At 47.4% G+C, this 17682-nt stretch overlaps 1 protein-coding gene across 1 annotated transcript in view; it reads left to right on the plus strand.

Moving 5' to 3' along the window:
- Window positions 1-17682, plus strand: part of LOC115311576 — a 35354-nt gene that overhangs the window by 4951 nt on the left and 12721 nt on the right. The window contains exons 2-4 of the mRNA XM_029970265.3: window positions 5456-5554; window positions 12367-12525; window positions 13135-13259. Of these exons, the coding sequence (XP_029826125.3) occupies window positions 5456-5554; window positions 12367-12525; window positions 13135-13259 (383 nt within the window). The remainder of the gene's footprint in view (window positions 1-5455; window positions 5555-12366; window positions 12526-13134; window positions 13260-17682) is intronic.

Consider the following 17682-nt stretch of genomic DNA (forward strand, 5'->3'; position numbering starts at 1 on the left):
AGGGGCCCTCCAATCATATTTAAAGGGACACTGACAGGGTATTTATGCTCGCCGAGGTTTTGATTTGTACGTGACATATGAGAGCTCAACTACCCAGAACAGAATTTGCGGCTCGAAATTCGGTTTCTTTCCACCCGAAAACCGTCGATCAAGAACTGGCCGGTTCGAGTCTCGCTCACTCTCTTTTCCGCGGTCACGGGCCATTTTCTAAGGTATCGATGCGACCACCAAATTTAATCAAAGTCGTAGGTCACTGAAGGCACACACTCAATATTAAAAATAGAAAAAAATATGAAACCAATTTTTTGTGGCTTCTAAAAAGCTGTAAATACGTTGATTGAAAAAAAAAGTTCCACAGACAACCGGAAGCATTCTGTGCGTTCGTCTTTTCGCGTATCGTCGGGCTCGCGGGGACGGCGGTGGCAGCGGACGACGGGCGTGGGACCTCTATTTCAGAACTGTCGTTCGCGGTACCGGCGAATTCTGTCTACCTTTAAAAGAGAAATTTGGGACTGATCAAAAGAGTTGGTATTCATCCCGTACGACACGCCCGACCACCAAGCCGATTTGCACGAAGACGTCGCCGAGCCGTCGCTCCCTTCTCGTGGCTGAAGACATCGCTCGCGCAAACGTCAAGCACGACGTGTCTACTTCGAGTTGAATATGCACGCGTACGATTTCTTTACAAGGTGCAAATGTCGCCAATGCGTGGTGCTTCCCGACTTCGACCCGGGAGTGCTTTTGTTAGAGGAAAATCGGCAGCTAACTTTCCAACTTACAGTTTACCGGCTGAATTATTACTAAGAAAAGAGATCCCGGAATGAAGAGTTGCCCCAGTAGCTCAGTGGGTAAGACGTCCGCTTCACACGCGGTAGAACCGGGTTCGATCCCCCAAGAAAACTTTTTTTTTATTTTTTGATGTTTACATATCTTCTTTTTTACAATTATCACTGAAGAAACAAACAAAAAAATAACAAACACATGTTGTGGACGACACTTCGCTGAATTAAATGGTATGGGATTTCCTTGTTGACACCTGCGAACTCAATGTAATCACTTTCCACAAAATGCAAGGAGCATATAAATCAGGTAACGTCCGCTTTCCGAGGTGTCCGTATATGTTCTACAGGAATTGCAGCCAGCCATTGGTCCCGATCCCGTTGATCTTTCGGAAACTCTCTCGCACAATGCCCCTTTTTTTTTCGGACGCAGGACATGTGAGCCAGCTCTTCACGCAACATCTTGGGTGTATTCTTTTCGGAGCCGATCATGGAAATTCACCACGGGCGCTCACAACTCATCTCCAGCTTCTCAATGTACAAAACAACTCATCTTGGAGTACAGAACAACGAGCGGAACAAACATAACTCACGGCGAACAGTTCCCGCACGCCGCATCGCACGCCGCATGTCCTGTCGTCTGCTACCGGAGAGGAGAAAAAAAAAAAAAAAAAAACGCACGGTCGGGTGTAGCCACGTGACTTCCGCCACTCCACTCTCTTCTCTCCACTTCTCCGACCTCCGTCGGGTTTCGGTTTCGGTTTCGAGCAGTTGCGTCTTTTGGCTTTATTAAAAAAATACGCTACGCTGTTGCAAAATATTAATTGGGTAGTCCTCCGACACCATAATGAAGCGCCTGGCAAAATATGAAAAAAAAAATTTTTGGGGGGTGTCAGTGTCCCTTTAAGCGTCTACCTCTTTTGCGGTTTCCACATCTCTTGGGGGTTCGGGCAAGCCAGCGGGCACGGAGAGAGTAACTAAATATCAATGCGTCATATTTTAACCGGTCGACGCGGAAACCTCCTCCACCGACGGGGGCGACCCGCGATTCCGAAAGTGACATCTTTGGTCCTGGGCTTTCTACTGTTCAGAGCCGCTAAAAGCTTCTTTTTAGTCGAAATACAAAATATAAGTGGCGCGAACCGTTCCAAATATTTATAAAAGTAGTTTTTGTTCAATATTTTAGATCAGAAAAGAAACAAATGCAGTTTATAAAGTACGGAAACAAGAAATGACCGGTCGACATACCCGCCACAAAGCGGTGGAAAAGGTGGCGCGTACTAGAAAGGAGTAGTGGAATCAGGTGCCGACACGGAAAGGTCCCGGATGTACGTGGCGGCGCTGCGGTCGTGGGGACTGGAGGATTCGACCGGCTCCGAGCGTTCCGAAGGCCTTCGGCGAGCAGCTTTGTATGGCGGTTTGGCCGTTTCGCGGTATGGCAGCGCGAAGTGGCTCCCATTCTGAACTGATTTTTACCCCGTGTTTTCTGTCGTTTGTGGCCAATGAAGTGTCATGCCGAATTCGTGTTTAATCGCGCAGCAAATGCAATGCGAGCCGCCCTAGCTGCCCGCTTCATACAGCCTAGCCAGAAAATGCTTTAGTGGCGCCCTCTCGAGCCGTCGACACGGAGTGCGGCAGCCGTGAGCGCTCGCTGAGCTCACTTGCCCTCCTCTAGTTCACGGCCACTCAAGCAACCAAGGACGTCGTGAAGGAGGTTATTTTTTGCTTGTTTTTGTCATTTTGATTTGCCTATAACTTTTAAAATAAAGCGCAATTCGAGAAAAGTTTTATTAAGTTACTACGTTTAGCGCTGAGGTTCGGTGCAAATTAAAAATTAGTAAAAAAGTCATTGCAGGGCCCCTTTAAAGGGCAACTCCGCTTAGTTTCAAAAATTTTGAGATAGTGGCCGATTTTGCTTTTTGAAGCACTCAAAAACAATCCCCAATCCTTTGTTTCGCGAAAAATAAAATATTTTTCGTGTAATTTTACACAAACCGACACCGAAACGGTGGCAAAGCCGGACAACATTGTACATTCGGCATCACTAAGCATGTACACCCACGTGATATACAAGGGGAAGAAGGAGCTCCCCTCTTATCAGGATCCTCCTTTGTGCCTCCTGGATTAGCACAGGCGTCGCTATTCTCCTCCCAGAAGATTATAAAAGATTAAAGGGATACGGAATCGAAACTTGAAATATAAAGAAAACATCAAGAAATGAGTTCAATATGATCAGCTAAGCCTGTAATGAATAATCGCACGGTCGTATTTTGAGCAGATGGCTATATTTTATGCTCTAAATGCCGCGATTTTGGCGAGCGCTTCAAAATCAGCCATGGAGGAGCGCGATGCATCTCGGGAGATCCGGCAGACGTCTTGACGTCATCATGCCTCGGACGACCAAGCGTGCCGTAGTGACGAGTTTTGCCACTTGGAGGCGTCAACGCGTTACAATCTCGCTTTGTCGAAGTACCCAAGGGCTGTAGATATCGCGGGGCCAGCACGCGCACCAAACCTGAGAACAACCGAAGCACGCGTTTGCACGTCGCGCGAGAGCTGAAACCAAGGTGGCTCACTTCGTTTTGGCTCTTTCCACCAAGACGCCTCGGTATTGCGTTCAGGCCTAGGCAATCTATACCAGTGAGCGGACATACCGCTGCGGCGCTGCTTTCAGAGGCATGTTGTCGTCACGACATTCCATTGAAGCTTCATAACCAACTACCAGGTGGTTTTTGATTATCGTTTAATTCACTTTAAAATATGTTTTCTTGCGTTTTCTAGCGCCATATTTATGTTTCTGTGGTTGTGCTGCTACCTGCGTCGTGCTGAAACAAAGAAATGAGCTCCAGAATTTGGTTTCCGTACCCCTTTAACCCATCACTCAAAATTCTTACAAAAGCCGGCCGAGCGCGTCACTCACGTCTCTCACGGTGCTGGCGCCACCCGTGCACTCCCCGGGAAAGAAAACAAAATTGAGAAAAAAGAAGCTGTACACGCTTGATGACGTCACGGACGTGCCGGGAGAAGGAATTTGGAGGTAGCGGAAATGCAGCCGGGCAGTGTTGTCTGGTCCGCACGTCTCCTCCAAAACCAGCGGATTCGTGCTTGTCAAACTTTGACAGCGATTTTAATGAACTTCTAGGCGGAATTCCGTCGTAATATTTGCCATGGGGGTTTCGTAGATGATAACAAAGAGAACTGTATAGTTTTACACTACTGAAAAATAAGCGGAGTTGCCCTTTAAGGGCATGGTTTAAATGAGAAAATTGTTCAGCATCATCGAAAAACACTAAATCAACGAATTGCAGAACGATAGAAGGCGCGCGAAGTGTGGCGGACCATGGCCGGGTCCGCCACTAAGCGCTTTATATGTGTCTCCGTAGTTGACTATACCCCTTATCTTACAAGTTGCGTGCAGTGTTATCGAGCGAACAGACGCGGAAGTTTGTTCTGATAAATGTTTTGTTTGCAATGCTTACACGCTTATTTTTTTTTATCCAATGCATTTTCTTTAGTTTTTCTCACTGTACAGCTATCTTACTGGCTGACATGGCAATTTCATTGGCTGCGAAGCGATGATGAGAAATCCAGTATTCGTTACTGTGCCACCTCGCGCAGTGTTGGGAAGTACTTTAAGTACATTGTACTTAAAGTACTACTTCGAGTAGATTTAGGAAATTTGTACTTTACTTGAAGTACATTCTCTGGGTTTGTACTCGTACTTTACTTAAAGTATTTTTTCTGGTACTTTCCGAGGAAAGTACAATTCCCGACTTCAAAGTACATTCCTCAAATTTGGTGTTGTTAAATTTGTATTGTGAAATTATGCTTTGTCTCCGAACAAATACTGAGAGGGATATTCTACTCTATCCAGAAACGTGAGCAGACGAAGCGTCGCTCCGTTTGTTCGGGGGGCGGCTTTCCCGTAGCTTTTTGAAATCTCGCTACTTTTTGGTCGGTCGGTGCGAGCAAGGAGTTTTGAAATATTGGGAGAGTAATATTAATCATAATGTAGAACCTGAGACTGTGGTGCGGAAAGATTAACTTTCAAAGTCGAAGAAAAAGACAGCAGAGGGGAACATACATCACAATGTTTTGAGACATTCTCTTTTGTCTTTTCCTTCGACTTGAAAGTTTCTTCATTTTTTCGCAACCCAAACTCAGGTGTCATGTTATGATTAATTATCACCAGCTCGCTCGCACACTCACTTTTTTTTTATTGAGGAGAGGATACTTTTTATGAGAAAATTGTTTGCGGCCACAAAATAAATGGCCACAAAATAACTATTCTGTGGCCATTTGACTTTATCGAATATTCGCCGATGTTTTTGAAAATAGGTAATGCACCCCTGATTACCTCTGGGAATGCATACCATTTAAAAAATCACTGTATAGGGGAATGAATGAGTAGCATGAAAGATTGTGTTAAAATGCTTGTACTTTACTTTGAAAGTACATTGTATTTATTGTACTTTACTTCAAGTACATTGCACCCAGTGTACTTACTACTTTACTTGAAGTACATCACATCTCATTTAATTTTTACTTTACTTGAAGTACTTTTTAGATGTACTTTACCCAACACTGACCTCGCGGCGTTTCGCAGTTGGCCCGATGGGTTTTTGGATGGAAGTTATACGGCCTCTGTGTCAATCTTCAGCGCGCTTCTGTTTCAGATTCTGCCATATTGGGATTGGACCCAGTACCACTATGCCTCGTGCCTCATCGAAAATCCCCTGTACAAGAGCAGAACACTAAGCGTTGCTGATTGCCAGGTAAGGTCTGAATCTGATGAACCAGGGACTTGACTCGTTCAAGAGAATTGTGTCGCGTCTGTCTCTCCAAAATTAAGTCATATAGCCATCGGAAAAAAGGGCCCTGCGCGTGATGAGGCCAGACATCATTTTGACATAAAAATATACAGCGTATCTCCCTTCCCCTTTCCCCCCGGCCCTACCCCCTAAAAAAGAAATTGGTATTTTTTTACCGGGATAACATACTACGCATCGCTGAACGCTCATTCTCCGCCCGAATGTAGCTCTAACACTCCGCACCAGACGTCAAAGTTCCACAACTACCCGTTATCTAAAATTCAAATGTTATAAGTGTCTTCTTCTTTCTTTTTTTTTAATTCAATGGGTAAATGCGGCCCGTTCTCGGTAACTAGCGCCTTTCAGCTCCATGTATTAAAGGACTCCGTCGGCCACCATTTTCCCACTGAACGTTTCAGAAAATCACTTTATAACTTTTGAATAAGAAAACGGTTAGTTCTGAAACTTTGGAATCTTGTTCGGATCGCTACAGCGTTACATTTGGGCGGAAAATAAGCGTTCGGGGATGCGTAGTTTATTTTTGCGGTGAAAATAAATCAAATCCCTGTACATTTTGGGCGGCGGAGGGCGGGGGCCGGGGGGGGGGGGGGGGGGGTAATAAAACAAACTTATACATATGTGCTCTGGACGTAAATTTATCTACATTCGGTAGACGAATTTCATTAAACGCAATGGGTCCTTTCTTATTTACCTACCAGAGTGTATTGTACACGCAGTCTGGTACCTATGCTATCGACCTTTGGCCCGAGCTGTTTGTTGTCACAGTCAGCATAAATTTACTTTTACTTATCTACTCGCTTGGTGTGCCGCTAAGTCTTAATCGTTTATTTTCCTCACTTCCCTTTATTTCTCAGTCATGGTCAATTTATTTGTCATTCGTTTTTGAATGCAATATCTTTTTCTTTTTTTTTTCAATTGGTTGCATTTACATACATATATAGTTTTTTTTTTGTTTTTTTTATTGTACACATGGTTGTTTTGCACGAGTACCCGAAGAAATAAATAAAGTTAAATAAACTGGTTAAGATAAAGGAGAACCGAGACGTAGGCATGTTGAGATGCGATAACCATCCGTTTCAGCATAACCCTGCAAACGACGGAATTTAAAGGGGTAGTGAAACGAAATTTTAGCGCCGATCTTGTTGCATAAATATGGGCTAGGGACAGGCACCACCTCGGAAATATCAATATCGCGCTGTAAAACACAGGAGAACTAATTTTAAACATAATTAAACGATTTCAAATTCTCATCTGGTGGATGGGGGGAAGTTCTCGTGACATCACTTGTGCCAAAATAGCAGCGCCGTTCTGCGGCAATACGGCGTGCCGGCAGAATTCGCCTAAGCCTGAACGCGTTTGCAAAGCCTTGGCGGAGAAAGTCAAAGCGTAGTTGGCCACAGTGAGCTCGTTCTCGTTGCGGCTGTTTGCGCGGCACGGCCCGAGCATGCTTCTGGCACGGCCGGTATTAGTTGCTGCGAGTCGCGAGCTGCAAGCCGACGTTAAAAAGGATATGTTTGAACTACGAGGGTGTCAGCAAGAGCCACGCAAATGCCAAATACCTGTTCACACTCGGAGCGGACAAGCGCGTTTGATCGAAGTGCTGGATTCGCTCTGTTAGACCGCGTTTCGGTAAGCGCTTCTGGACCGATCTTTTACGATTGCAACTCGATACTGACATGACACTCGGCAAAGAAAGGTTAGACCGACATCGCGTAGCTCCCACGAACTGCTATAGCTCGACACTGACGTAGCGTCGAGTCAGAATAAAAATGGCATACTAATAACAGAGTGTACATACCGAGTTGCCAAGGTAATCCGTATGGCGTTTATTTGAGTTCTATATCACACAAAACAAGGAGATAGAATCAATGAGAGCCCCTTTTCGACGACAGCGTTCGTCACCGCTGTCTCGGAAAACAAGGAGATCGAGATGACAAGGGGAAAATATTGACCACTGAAATTTAGTTCAGGGATCAAACTATTCATCCGGTAAGGGTCCACAAGGGTCGCGCGGGCATATTCCATTCAGCAGGCCAGCCGGTCATGGACAGGCGGTCTTGGCCAAGGACCGCCGGAGCAACGGTGCGCCGAGTCGATGTTGCTGCTAGGCCTACTATATTCTGCCGAGCTCGCTCGGTCGGCAGAATCGTGGCTGTTGTAGCTCTTCTCGTGTGTTTGTGGATCCTGCGTTCTTGATCGTCGTGGTCTGTTTTAAGTACTCCTTCCTTTTTTTCTTGCTGGTTGAAGTCGGGACGCACGAGAAGAGCACGAAGAAAAATAAATGTCCGTTAATGGCCGATACCAAGTAACTGAGCGACGCTGTCGGCCTTGTTGATTTGATCGTAAAAAGTGCGCAGCTTCGGAGCTGTCGTAGGATTCTGTCGTAACCTGCGCAAAGGTTACGACAATTTCGTTTCGAGAGCACGGGGTTTCTCTCAAATTTGTCGTACGCACTTTTTTCGTCGTGAATTCGCTTTGAGAATCCGGCCTCGGAGCTGGTTTTGTCAGTGCTGCCGTGGTTGCCGACTTGCCGTGGTGCAGCGTGCGTGCAGCCCTTGCACATCTCAAACGGCCACGCTGTCACAGGTCGTAAATCGTCGACGCGCCACCAAGTGGCAACGTTCGTAACAACAACATTCACGCCGTAGCCTTTCCCGACCGGCACAAGTGACGTCACGAATGCGCCCAATATCCCAAGACGCATCGCGCTCTCCGATGGGCGATTTTTGAGCGCGCGCCCAATCGGGCCCATCAGGGTGAAAAATATAGCCATCCGTTCAGGATACAAACGCGCGATTATGATTTATGAATATCATTGATCATATTGAACCTATTTCTGACCATAATAGGTGTATTTCAAGTTTCGCTTCAGTATCCCTTTAAGCTATATGGCCCCGCCGAGCAAATTAGAGCGTTTGAGCGAGTCATCAACGTATACCACTGTCGGAGTGCACTCCTCTTTCCCAAGCATCTCATTAATGCATCGCAGCCAATCAGACTGGGGCCGTTTGCCAAGTTGTAGAACAAAATTGATTGACGGGTCTTCAAAAGCCCTGCATGCCTCTCGATCGTGTTACCGCTTCAGAGAAACAAACCACGTCCCTCGGATTACCGGACCGCTGTAGAAGATGCCTGCGAAGCAGTCCGAATTATTAGCAACATAATAGAGGCTCTAATTAGCAATACGTGCATAGTCTACCTATGCGCGTGCTGCAAAGCACAAGTGCGTCTGCATCTTTACCAGGGGTTTCGGTGATGTCAGGACGCCAAGCTCTCATTGTCTCCAATTGGAAGGATGTGAGTAGACCCTCAAGGTAAGAGAAGCTCCTCCCACAAGCTTGATGTGTCCGTTTCAAATCCCTCCGAAGTCGAAAGAATAGTTCATTGGAAACGCCCCTTGTTCCGCTTCAGTGGATAGATATTGGCCACAGAGTGATGCCAACTTGTCTCCGACCCCCACTTTTTAAGAAAGCGACCTTTGTATTCATCGGAGAGAGGACCGAGCCCCTGAAAGTAGCCTTTGTTTCCATCGGAGGGGGAAAGCTCTACTTCCACAACGCTAAGTCCAAATCGAGAGACAAGGCAAATATTCACAGGCAGGCAAGACCCTCCTCCCGCGTTGGCCGCGACGTCACCGAAACGATGGGACGCTATTGGATGCGGAGGTGGCGGAGGGATATATGAATCCCTTTGAGGGGCATTTGCCGCTACCTTTTTGACCTGTAACTTACTATAGCATTGATGTCTGCCCACTATCCCTCCATCAGAGCTCTGCGTTCTGAAGTCACCGCAACCGCTACTCAAGATGCAGACGAACTTGCGCTACGCATGGACAACCTGTTCTTGGAACGTGAATCCGGTGATTTCACGCTGGAGAGCTCATGATATCAAATTATACGTTCATAAAGTTCGCACTATTGTCATGAAGGAATAGAGATTCAGCAATAAAACTCGGGTAGGAGTTTAGTCTTTTTCTTCACGCTCGCTACCCGAAGTCATGCACTTTTGCCAGCGGTGGACAACCAGCCGGAGGCCATTGTTATAGAACCCCATCTTTTTGAGTGTTCAGGGATAGCTTTACTTCAGCAATCACTTGGTCGCCTTCCTTGAAATGTCTTCAGGCTTGTGTAGCCACACTAGAAGCGTCTGCGCCATTTAACCAGTCGTAAACTGGGGCGCTGTCCCCAAACACCGCCACGCGCCACCAGCTCGGAATGAGCTGGTGGCGCGTGGCGGTGTTTGGGGACAGCGCCCCAGTTTACGAGAAGCAATGCCACCACCTCGGCATTGCTACTCTTCAAATGGAGAAAAAGGATCACTGCACGTGCTTCGACTATCCTGACGGGCGGTGACATTTTTTGTTTCGGCGACCTAGCGGCTTTCCGCGGTACTACAGCAAACTAGAGACGCACGCTCGTTTCGATGCCTGTTATGTCCCCCCCCCCCCCCCCCCCCCCCCAAACCTTCCCACCGTTTTGTGTATTTTTTTTTTCGTCGATAATACGAATTTTATGAACGCCTGTCGTAAATACTACGACGGCAAAAAAAAAAAAAAGGTTATACAATAAAACTTGATAAAGATGAAGCGATTGCTAAGAGTTTTTGGCGTTAAGGGCCCTGCAATCATATTTAAGCGTCAACATTTTTTGCGGTTTCCACGTCTCTTGGGGTTCGGGCAAGCCAGCAGGCACGGAAAGAGGGACTAAATATCGGTGCGTCATATTTTAACCGGACGACGCGGAAACCTCCTCCAACGACGAGGGCGACCCGCGGTACCGAAAGCGCGCAAAATGTGACGTCTTTGGTCCTGGGCTTACTACTGGTCAGAGCCGCTAAAAGCTTGTTTTTAGTGGAAATACAAAGTATAAGTGGCGCGAACCGTTTCAATTATTTATAAAAGTAGTTTTTGTTCAGTACTTTAGATAAGAAAAGAAACCAATGCAGTTTATAAAGTACGGAAACAAGAAATAACCCGTCGATATATCCGCCACCAAGCGGTGGAAAAGGCGGGGCATGCTAGAAAGGAGTAGTGGGATCAGGCGCCGACACGGAAAGATCCCGGATGTACGCGGCAGCGCTGCGGTCGTTTGGGCAAGAGGATCCGACCGGCTCCGAGCGTTCCGAAGGCCTTCGGCGAGAAGCTTTGTCTTGCGGTTTGGCCGTTTCGCGGTATGGCAGCGCAAAGTAGCTTCCATTCTGAACTGATCTTTACCCCGTGTTTGCTGTCGTTTGTGGCCAATGAAGTGTCATGCCGAATTAGTATTTAATCGCGCAGCAAATGCAATGAGAGCCGCTGTGGCTGTCCGCTGCATACAGACTATCCAGAACACGCTTTAGTGGCGCCCTCTCGCGCCGCCGACTCGGAGTGCGGCAGCCGTGAGCGCTGGATGAGCTCACTAGTTCTCCTCTAGTTCACGGCCACTCTCAAGCAACCAAGGACGTCATGAGGGAGGTTATTTTTTGCTTGTTTTTGTAATTTTAATTTGCCTATAACTTTTAAGATAAAGGGAATTCCGAGAAAGGAAAAGTTTCACTAAGTTACTACGTTCAGTGCGCTCAAGTTCGGTGCAAATTAAAAACTAGTAAAATAGTAATTGCAGGGCCCCTTTAAACGCATTACGTCAGCATCGTGAATGTTATATTTGAACAACTTCCGTTTTTGTTTTTCTTTTGTTATGAGTTTCAATTTTTCACATTGTTTTTGTTTCATATACTTTTATAATAAATCCGGCACGTTGCGCTTCTCCAAGGTTAGCATTGTAGTCGAGGAATTGCCGTAAAATACCTTTGTGTTCGTTGAAGTTTTAGTGTGAAACGCTACGATCGAATGGATCGTAGTTATAGATTGTCACGCAGGCGCATGGACAATATGCCGGATGCTAAACTTTTGCGGTCCTTGTGCTAACATATTTATTCCCCATACGTCAAGATCCTTCGTATCGCGAAGAGATAAAGCACGAAAGCTTTCTCAAGTGGCTGTCCGAAAGCACTCGCTTAGAGACGCGAATGCATTCTCTAATGTGCAAAGCATTTTAAGTGAAACATTAAAAACTAGACGTGTTTCAAATCGGTACGTTAGAACGTTTGCTTTAGAACATCATTTCTTGTTCGGTCTACAAGCGCTCGGGTGATTATATAGATGTATCCATTCAAACATCGCATGCTTCGAACACTGCATGTTTAAATGTCTGTTTCAGGTTAAGAAAAGCAGGACAAGCACCTCTCGCAAAGCTCTCTACTCGTTATGATTGGTGGTTTTTTTCTCTCCATTCACCTCCTCTCCAGCGTTTACTTTAAAGGCCGGCGACCAGACTCGAGATTCTGCAAGGCGGAAGATCCTCCTCACCATGGGGGAGGAGGAAGCAGGCAACGGTGGACAGGGTAGAATGGGAGAGAGGAGGAGGGGAAAGTGGAAAGTGCGAACTGGAGCTCTTTGTGAGTGGAGCTCGTCCCGCCTTTCTTGACCTGCGAAAAGGCCATTGTCGATTCCAGCGAGATCGACGGCACCTAGCGGCTGGAACGGAAAGCTGTGGAAGTAGGTTCGCTCTGCAGTCTTCTCGAGCGAATCAGATTTGCACAGCGCCTGGAGGTCAAAGGACGCGAAGGCGAGAAAGTAGGTTCGAAAATTCGTAAAACGATCGAGTCCTGCGGCGAACATGTGAATTGAAATTACTTTTAGCGATGAACATAGTTTTTAGATGAACGCGGAGAATGGTCGAAATTCGAATGACGGATGCTCGGTTGTTCTGTCGCAGGTTTGCGAGGACCTGAGCCGGGTACCGCGCGCCGACGACTTGGACAGGCGGAGCTTGCTCGAGAGCTACGTGGAGAACCTAGTCCCCGTCCTGGTCACGGAGACCCTGAGGGGCTGGCCCGTGCTCGAGAAGTCCTTTACTCTGAGCAACATCACGCAGGTTGGTCAACATACGGACAGCAAGTCGAACAAAACGCGTCCCTTCACGTAGAATACTGGAGGTGTGCAACATGTTGTCTGAAAAAAAGCCTGTGGGCTCGCTTTCCTGCAGAACACGGACACAGCCAATCACGGCGAACAATGGAAGGATCCCAGGGAATGACGAAGCTCACAATACTCGTACGATTGGATCCGAAAATTTTGATATAAACAGGGACAACGAGCACATGATGCATCGTGCTCAGAGTCCACGCGAACATCGCGATTTCCAGATGTAATCGTATATTGTGCTTCATCATTCGCTCAGATCCTTCTGTTATTCGCCTTGATTGGCTGTCTCTGCGTGCTGCAGGAAAGACAACTCACATACTTTCTTTTTAACGTGCATGTAAGTAGTCTCTGTGCATGAGAGGAGGACATGCCCTTTCAATTGTATAATTTAAGCATAAATTACAATAGAAAGTTGTCCCAGGGTCCAAAGGTACGTGCTTGCGTTCGTGCCCCCCCCCCCCCCCCCCCCCCCCCCAATGTTGCGTCGAACTGTCGCGATGCTCATTGTTTATTGTATACTCACAAAATTGTCTCTTTACGGCTTTCCCTCTGTTGGCAGGGGTATCTAGAAGACAGAGCGCTCCAAGACGCGGCCATCTGCAACTTCCGAAGCAACCTGCGCCAGTGGGGATTCGACAGCTTCCTCCGCAGGTACAGCGGCCTGAGCGGCTGGTTTGCCCACTGGTACGTATGAGGGCGCCTAGACTTGAGAGCGTTTCCAACTGCTCGGGTAGGGATCACGTGCACGTTCATGGGCCGTCTTTGCGATACAAGCTTCGAGGCAAGCTTCGCAGTAGCACGGCCACTCGATCCCCCCTGTTGGTGCGGCCTGCCGATGTTTTCCCTAAAACAAAAGAGCACGCGTGAGAGGAGAACTTCTCCCATTTTCCGTGGGGGCGCTACACATCGGTGAGCGGTACAAGTATACCGCCAACCATTGTTGTGGAAGCGCGCGAGACACGTGTCATGAGCGGGTGCTCCGCCGCCATTCGCTTCCAAGGCCCGCTCATTTCAGTGCTGCGCCGCCATTTGCTTCCAAGGGCCGCTCGAGACATGGGCCTCGTGCACTCGCGCATTTGACGCTACTTGCAAGACAAACGCAAACACATCGAGGGGCTTTAGTGAGCGGTCTTGTGAGCTGAAAGCTATACTGTTTCACCTTATGTTTTACCGCAGGAAAGGCTGTAAGCGCGAGTTCATTGCTCTGGGGCAGATCTCGGTGGCACAAGCTCTCGTGCAGTAAGGGCAGCTGTCAACGCTATGAGCTCGCGGTTCCAGCCTTCGCTGCGGTACAACATAAGGTGAAACGGAGTATAGAGAAGGCGCCCAACGCGCTCTTGCTCCGCTACCCAGATAAAACATCTGCCTGTCATTTGCTTCGCCGATACCGAGGCGCTGCCGCGGTTGCTGAAGGCAGCAAAACTCGCTTTCCCCCCACACATGCACCGCTGTGCTCAGCGAAAATATCGTGGTGTCACTCTGCGCTCGCGTGTGTGGTTTGTGTTGGCATTTTGGAAGCTGCCGGAAATGTAAATGCGCGTTATAGTTTTGAGTGCCAGACGGCGATGAAATGTGCCAACTCCACTTGTGAAACAGGAAATCCTGCAGTTGATGAAGTACAATGAAGTCTCTTCCGAACTTGAGTTCGCACCGCTGACTTACATGGCTGGCTACCTGGCCCTCGATTGCGAACAAAAGGTGACCATTTTTTTATTTGTAGAACTTGTCGTAATTTCAAAGTAATTAGCTGAAACATTCAACCTAGCAAAGCAATAAGGATTTCTCAGTGAAAGCAAGGAAGACTAATGTGTAGAACCCGCTAAACTTTGCAGGTGACGTGTCCTGAATGCAAGCGCAACTTAAGGGAAATGCATCACATGACGGAGCATATCAGTCCATGTTTAGCCTTGACCAAGGAGGACTCAGCTATCCACGATCTGAAGCAGGCACGTAGCCAAGGGGGCGGCCCCTGGGGCCCGGAACCTCCCCCTCCCCCAAAAAAAGAAAAAAAAAAAAAAACTTCGATTTTGCTGGGACCTCCTATCATCCCCTCCCCCTCATACAGCATTTTGTCATGGGCGGCTGCTCCCCCCCCCCCCCCCCCCCCCCCGAAACAAAATCCTGGCTACGTGCCTGACCTGAAGCTGTCTGGCTGTGCAAGCTCGTCTGCACCTTTGTCGAGAGGGCTCTACAGTCGGCAGGGATTCGTGGGTGGAAGGATTTGCAAGGTCCTCTCGAGCGCTGTGCTTCCACACCTTATGGACTGTCCGCTGATGTGGTGTGTTAACTGCCGAGACCCCAACCACAGCGAAGAGCCCTGCGAGCTCTTTCTCAAAAAACTCCACAGACCTTTTTTGGCAAACTGGGCTGGTGACCTAAACAGTCCATTAGAGAATATATTGAGGCTTTCGCGGAAGCTTCTTTCCCGAAAGGTACTCCGCTTGTGAACTATATGACTTCCTTGGTCTGTTTTTTGTGAACAATGAAGTTTATATGGCTGAAGTTATGCTCGCGGATTCTGATTTTATATTGTCCTTCACAGATGAATAAATGGCACAGCTCGCGCGTGCTCGAGCGTCGGTTAAAACCGGAAATCATACGGCCTAGCTATATCCAACTATAACTCCTAGATTACAGTGGTAATAGAAACGGGGCAACAGTTACGGGAACAAGAAAACGACAATTCGCTCATACTGCCAGCAGAATGCAGCTTTAACGCGCAGCCTGCAGCTGAGTGAGCTTTTCGCAGAAAGAATCATGTGCTTTTATTCTACACAGATTTGTCACATCATTCATGCAATCTGGCACTCGTTTCAATTGAGACTAGCGGCTTCACGAAAAAAAAAAAAATCTAAATAGCCACACCGGGCCGGGCCGGGCGTACTGCTCCTATCTCACTATATTTCGTCTTACCTTAGGATGGACTAACCGCGAACGCTGTACTAGCGCGAGCGGCTAGCCTTTACTGCCTTGACTGGAGCAGTCGCTGCACGAGCGCTCATGCAGCCGCTGAGGCTTCCTTCGAAGCAGCTAACTCGCGCTTTTAGCACGCGCGGCTAACAAGTCCATAGTAACGAGAAACGAAGTATAGAGTTCCTCGATATGCTCCCCCGAAAGGAACTCTATCTCTCACCGATAACGAGCGCCACAGCTGGCGCCTGCGGGGTAAAGTAGAACTATCGCTCTCACCGGCGGAGTGAGACATACGGCAGGCCGCTCCCAAGGGGAGTCCTAATCGAGTGGCCGTGGCAGTAGCAGTAGCCTCTCCACCCACCATCCTCCTTGCCACGCAACAGCGCACGGATGCGCACGTGCACCTAATCTGCACGTGCACCTAATCTGCACCACCATAAAATGACAAACGCTCTACATGGTTTGAGTTGCACCCCCCGAAGCTCAACAACGCCCCTACTATGTTGTATTTTACTTATATGTAATGAAGCGCACTGGTGTTTCTGTATGCACACGCTTTCGCGCAGTGCCGTCGAAATGTTCGGGACGTAGGAAGATCGATACCAATGGGAGCAGAGGATCCCTAGCTGAATTGCTTGTCAATGAACTCTTCGTTTCATGCGAGAATTTAGAGATTAGATCAGTTAATTACGCCAACATGACAATATTGTGACCTGCGCGTTCTGCCCTGTCCTCGTTAGCTCCGAATACCTAATAATTAAAAAGATTCGTTCTTCTTTTTTTTTTCGTGACCTGCCATTTTGAATATATTCATTTCGTGCAGATTCATTTTCTTTCTAGGAAACATTTATTTCTCGCAGGTATAATTACAACACTCTAACTTCGAGGCTTCGAATCGAGGCACTCCTTCTCGAGACGTCGTTATACAGATGCCTTGTTCTTGCAATACACATTACCGATTATGGGCCCTAATAATGTTTCTATATAATAAAAAGTTGTTTTCTTTGATTCTCGTCCATAGCTATGGCTAATTAAAACACACACCTGCCAGTTAAAGCTCGTTTCGACGAAAGTGCATTTATACGCGATTCTCTCCCTTAGGCGTTTTCCTTCCTTCAACGGCAGCAGATGGCCGCACTTGTTACGTCACTGCGGTGATGTAAACCCCTTCCCCCTATTGTTCAACATAAATGTCTGAAATGTCCGGGAAGGGGGGGGGGGGGGGGGGGGGGGCGGTCCCACACCTTTGGTTCCACACCGCCACTGAAAACGCTCTTCCTGAGTATTACGTCCTCCTTTCACCCGACCTATATGCCAAACGTGATGAATAGCGGCATAGACAGACCTTTAGTTGTGTGCACTCTTAAAGTTTCCCGTGCGTTTGTTCTTCCCAGTAATACACATCGACGGCGATAACCCCCGAACACGAGCTTGTCAAACACCACCCGCGCGTCTTTCATTTAAAAGGTTAAAAGCGCAAAACAACAAGGATGAAGAAGAAAACACACACGACCCAGACAAGCGCTCTTGCAACTGATATGTTATCCCAGTCAGTCAAACCAGCGCACATGCATGAGCGAACAAAGTTGCCACTGGTGCCTCCGCTTCAAATTAAGAACTACAAATTACACGATTCTATACAGGTGTCCAAATCCTAAGAGGTTAATTAAAGCAGCAGAGTGGAACGGTAGCACACAATTTTCATTCATACGGCCAGTTTCCTGGCTAAAAACAACTTGTGCAAAAGCGAAAGAAAAAAAAAAAAGTCATCCCTTCTGTTTGTATGTTTAAACATCTGTAAGTTAGTCGTTCTCGTGTATCGTCAGCGCCTGTCATAACTATGCACGCGCACTCTTACTATTTTCAAAAAGGTTAGAAAAATACGTCACGACAGGTGTCAGTGCGGGGGAATACACCTGGCAAGCTTGCCACGCACGCGCTGCCCACACAAGCAATGCACGCTTGGCGGCCCAAATATCCTGGTATGACGTCACGACTGGTCGGAGGTTTTTCGCGTTTTCTCGCGTTTAATTACATCTTCGAGGAAAACGAACGTGATATTCAGATTCACGGGATAAAAATACGCCAAAATTCAACTCTAACTCGTTTTCTCTTTTTTTTTTTTTTTTTTTAATAAATGTTTCAGCTTTTCTTTAACGTGCATCACACGGTATAGTGATACACGACTTCGCGC

The sequence above is a fragment of the Ixodes scapularis genome, unplaced genomic scaffold (genome assembly GCF_016920785.2).
Source record: "Ixodes scapularis isolate PalLabHiFi unplaced genomic scaffold, ASM1692078v2 PGA_scaffold1__304_contigs__length_218370807, whole genome shotgun sequence".
NCBI lineage: Eukaryota > Metazoa > Arthropoda > Arachnida > Ixodida > Ixodidae > Ixodes > Ixodes scapularis.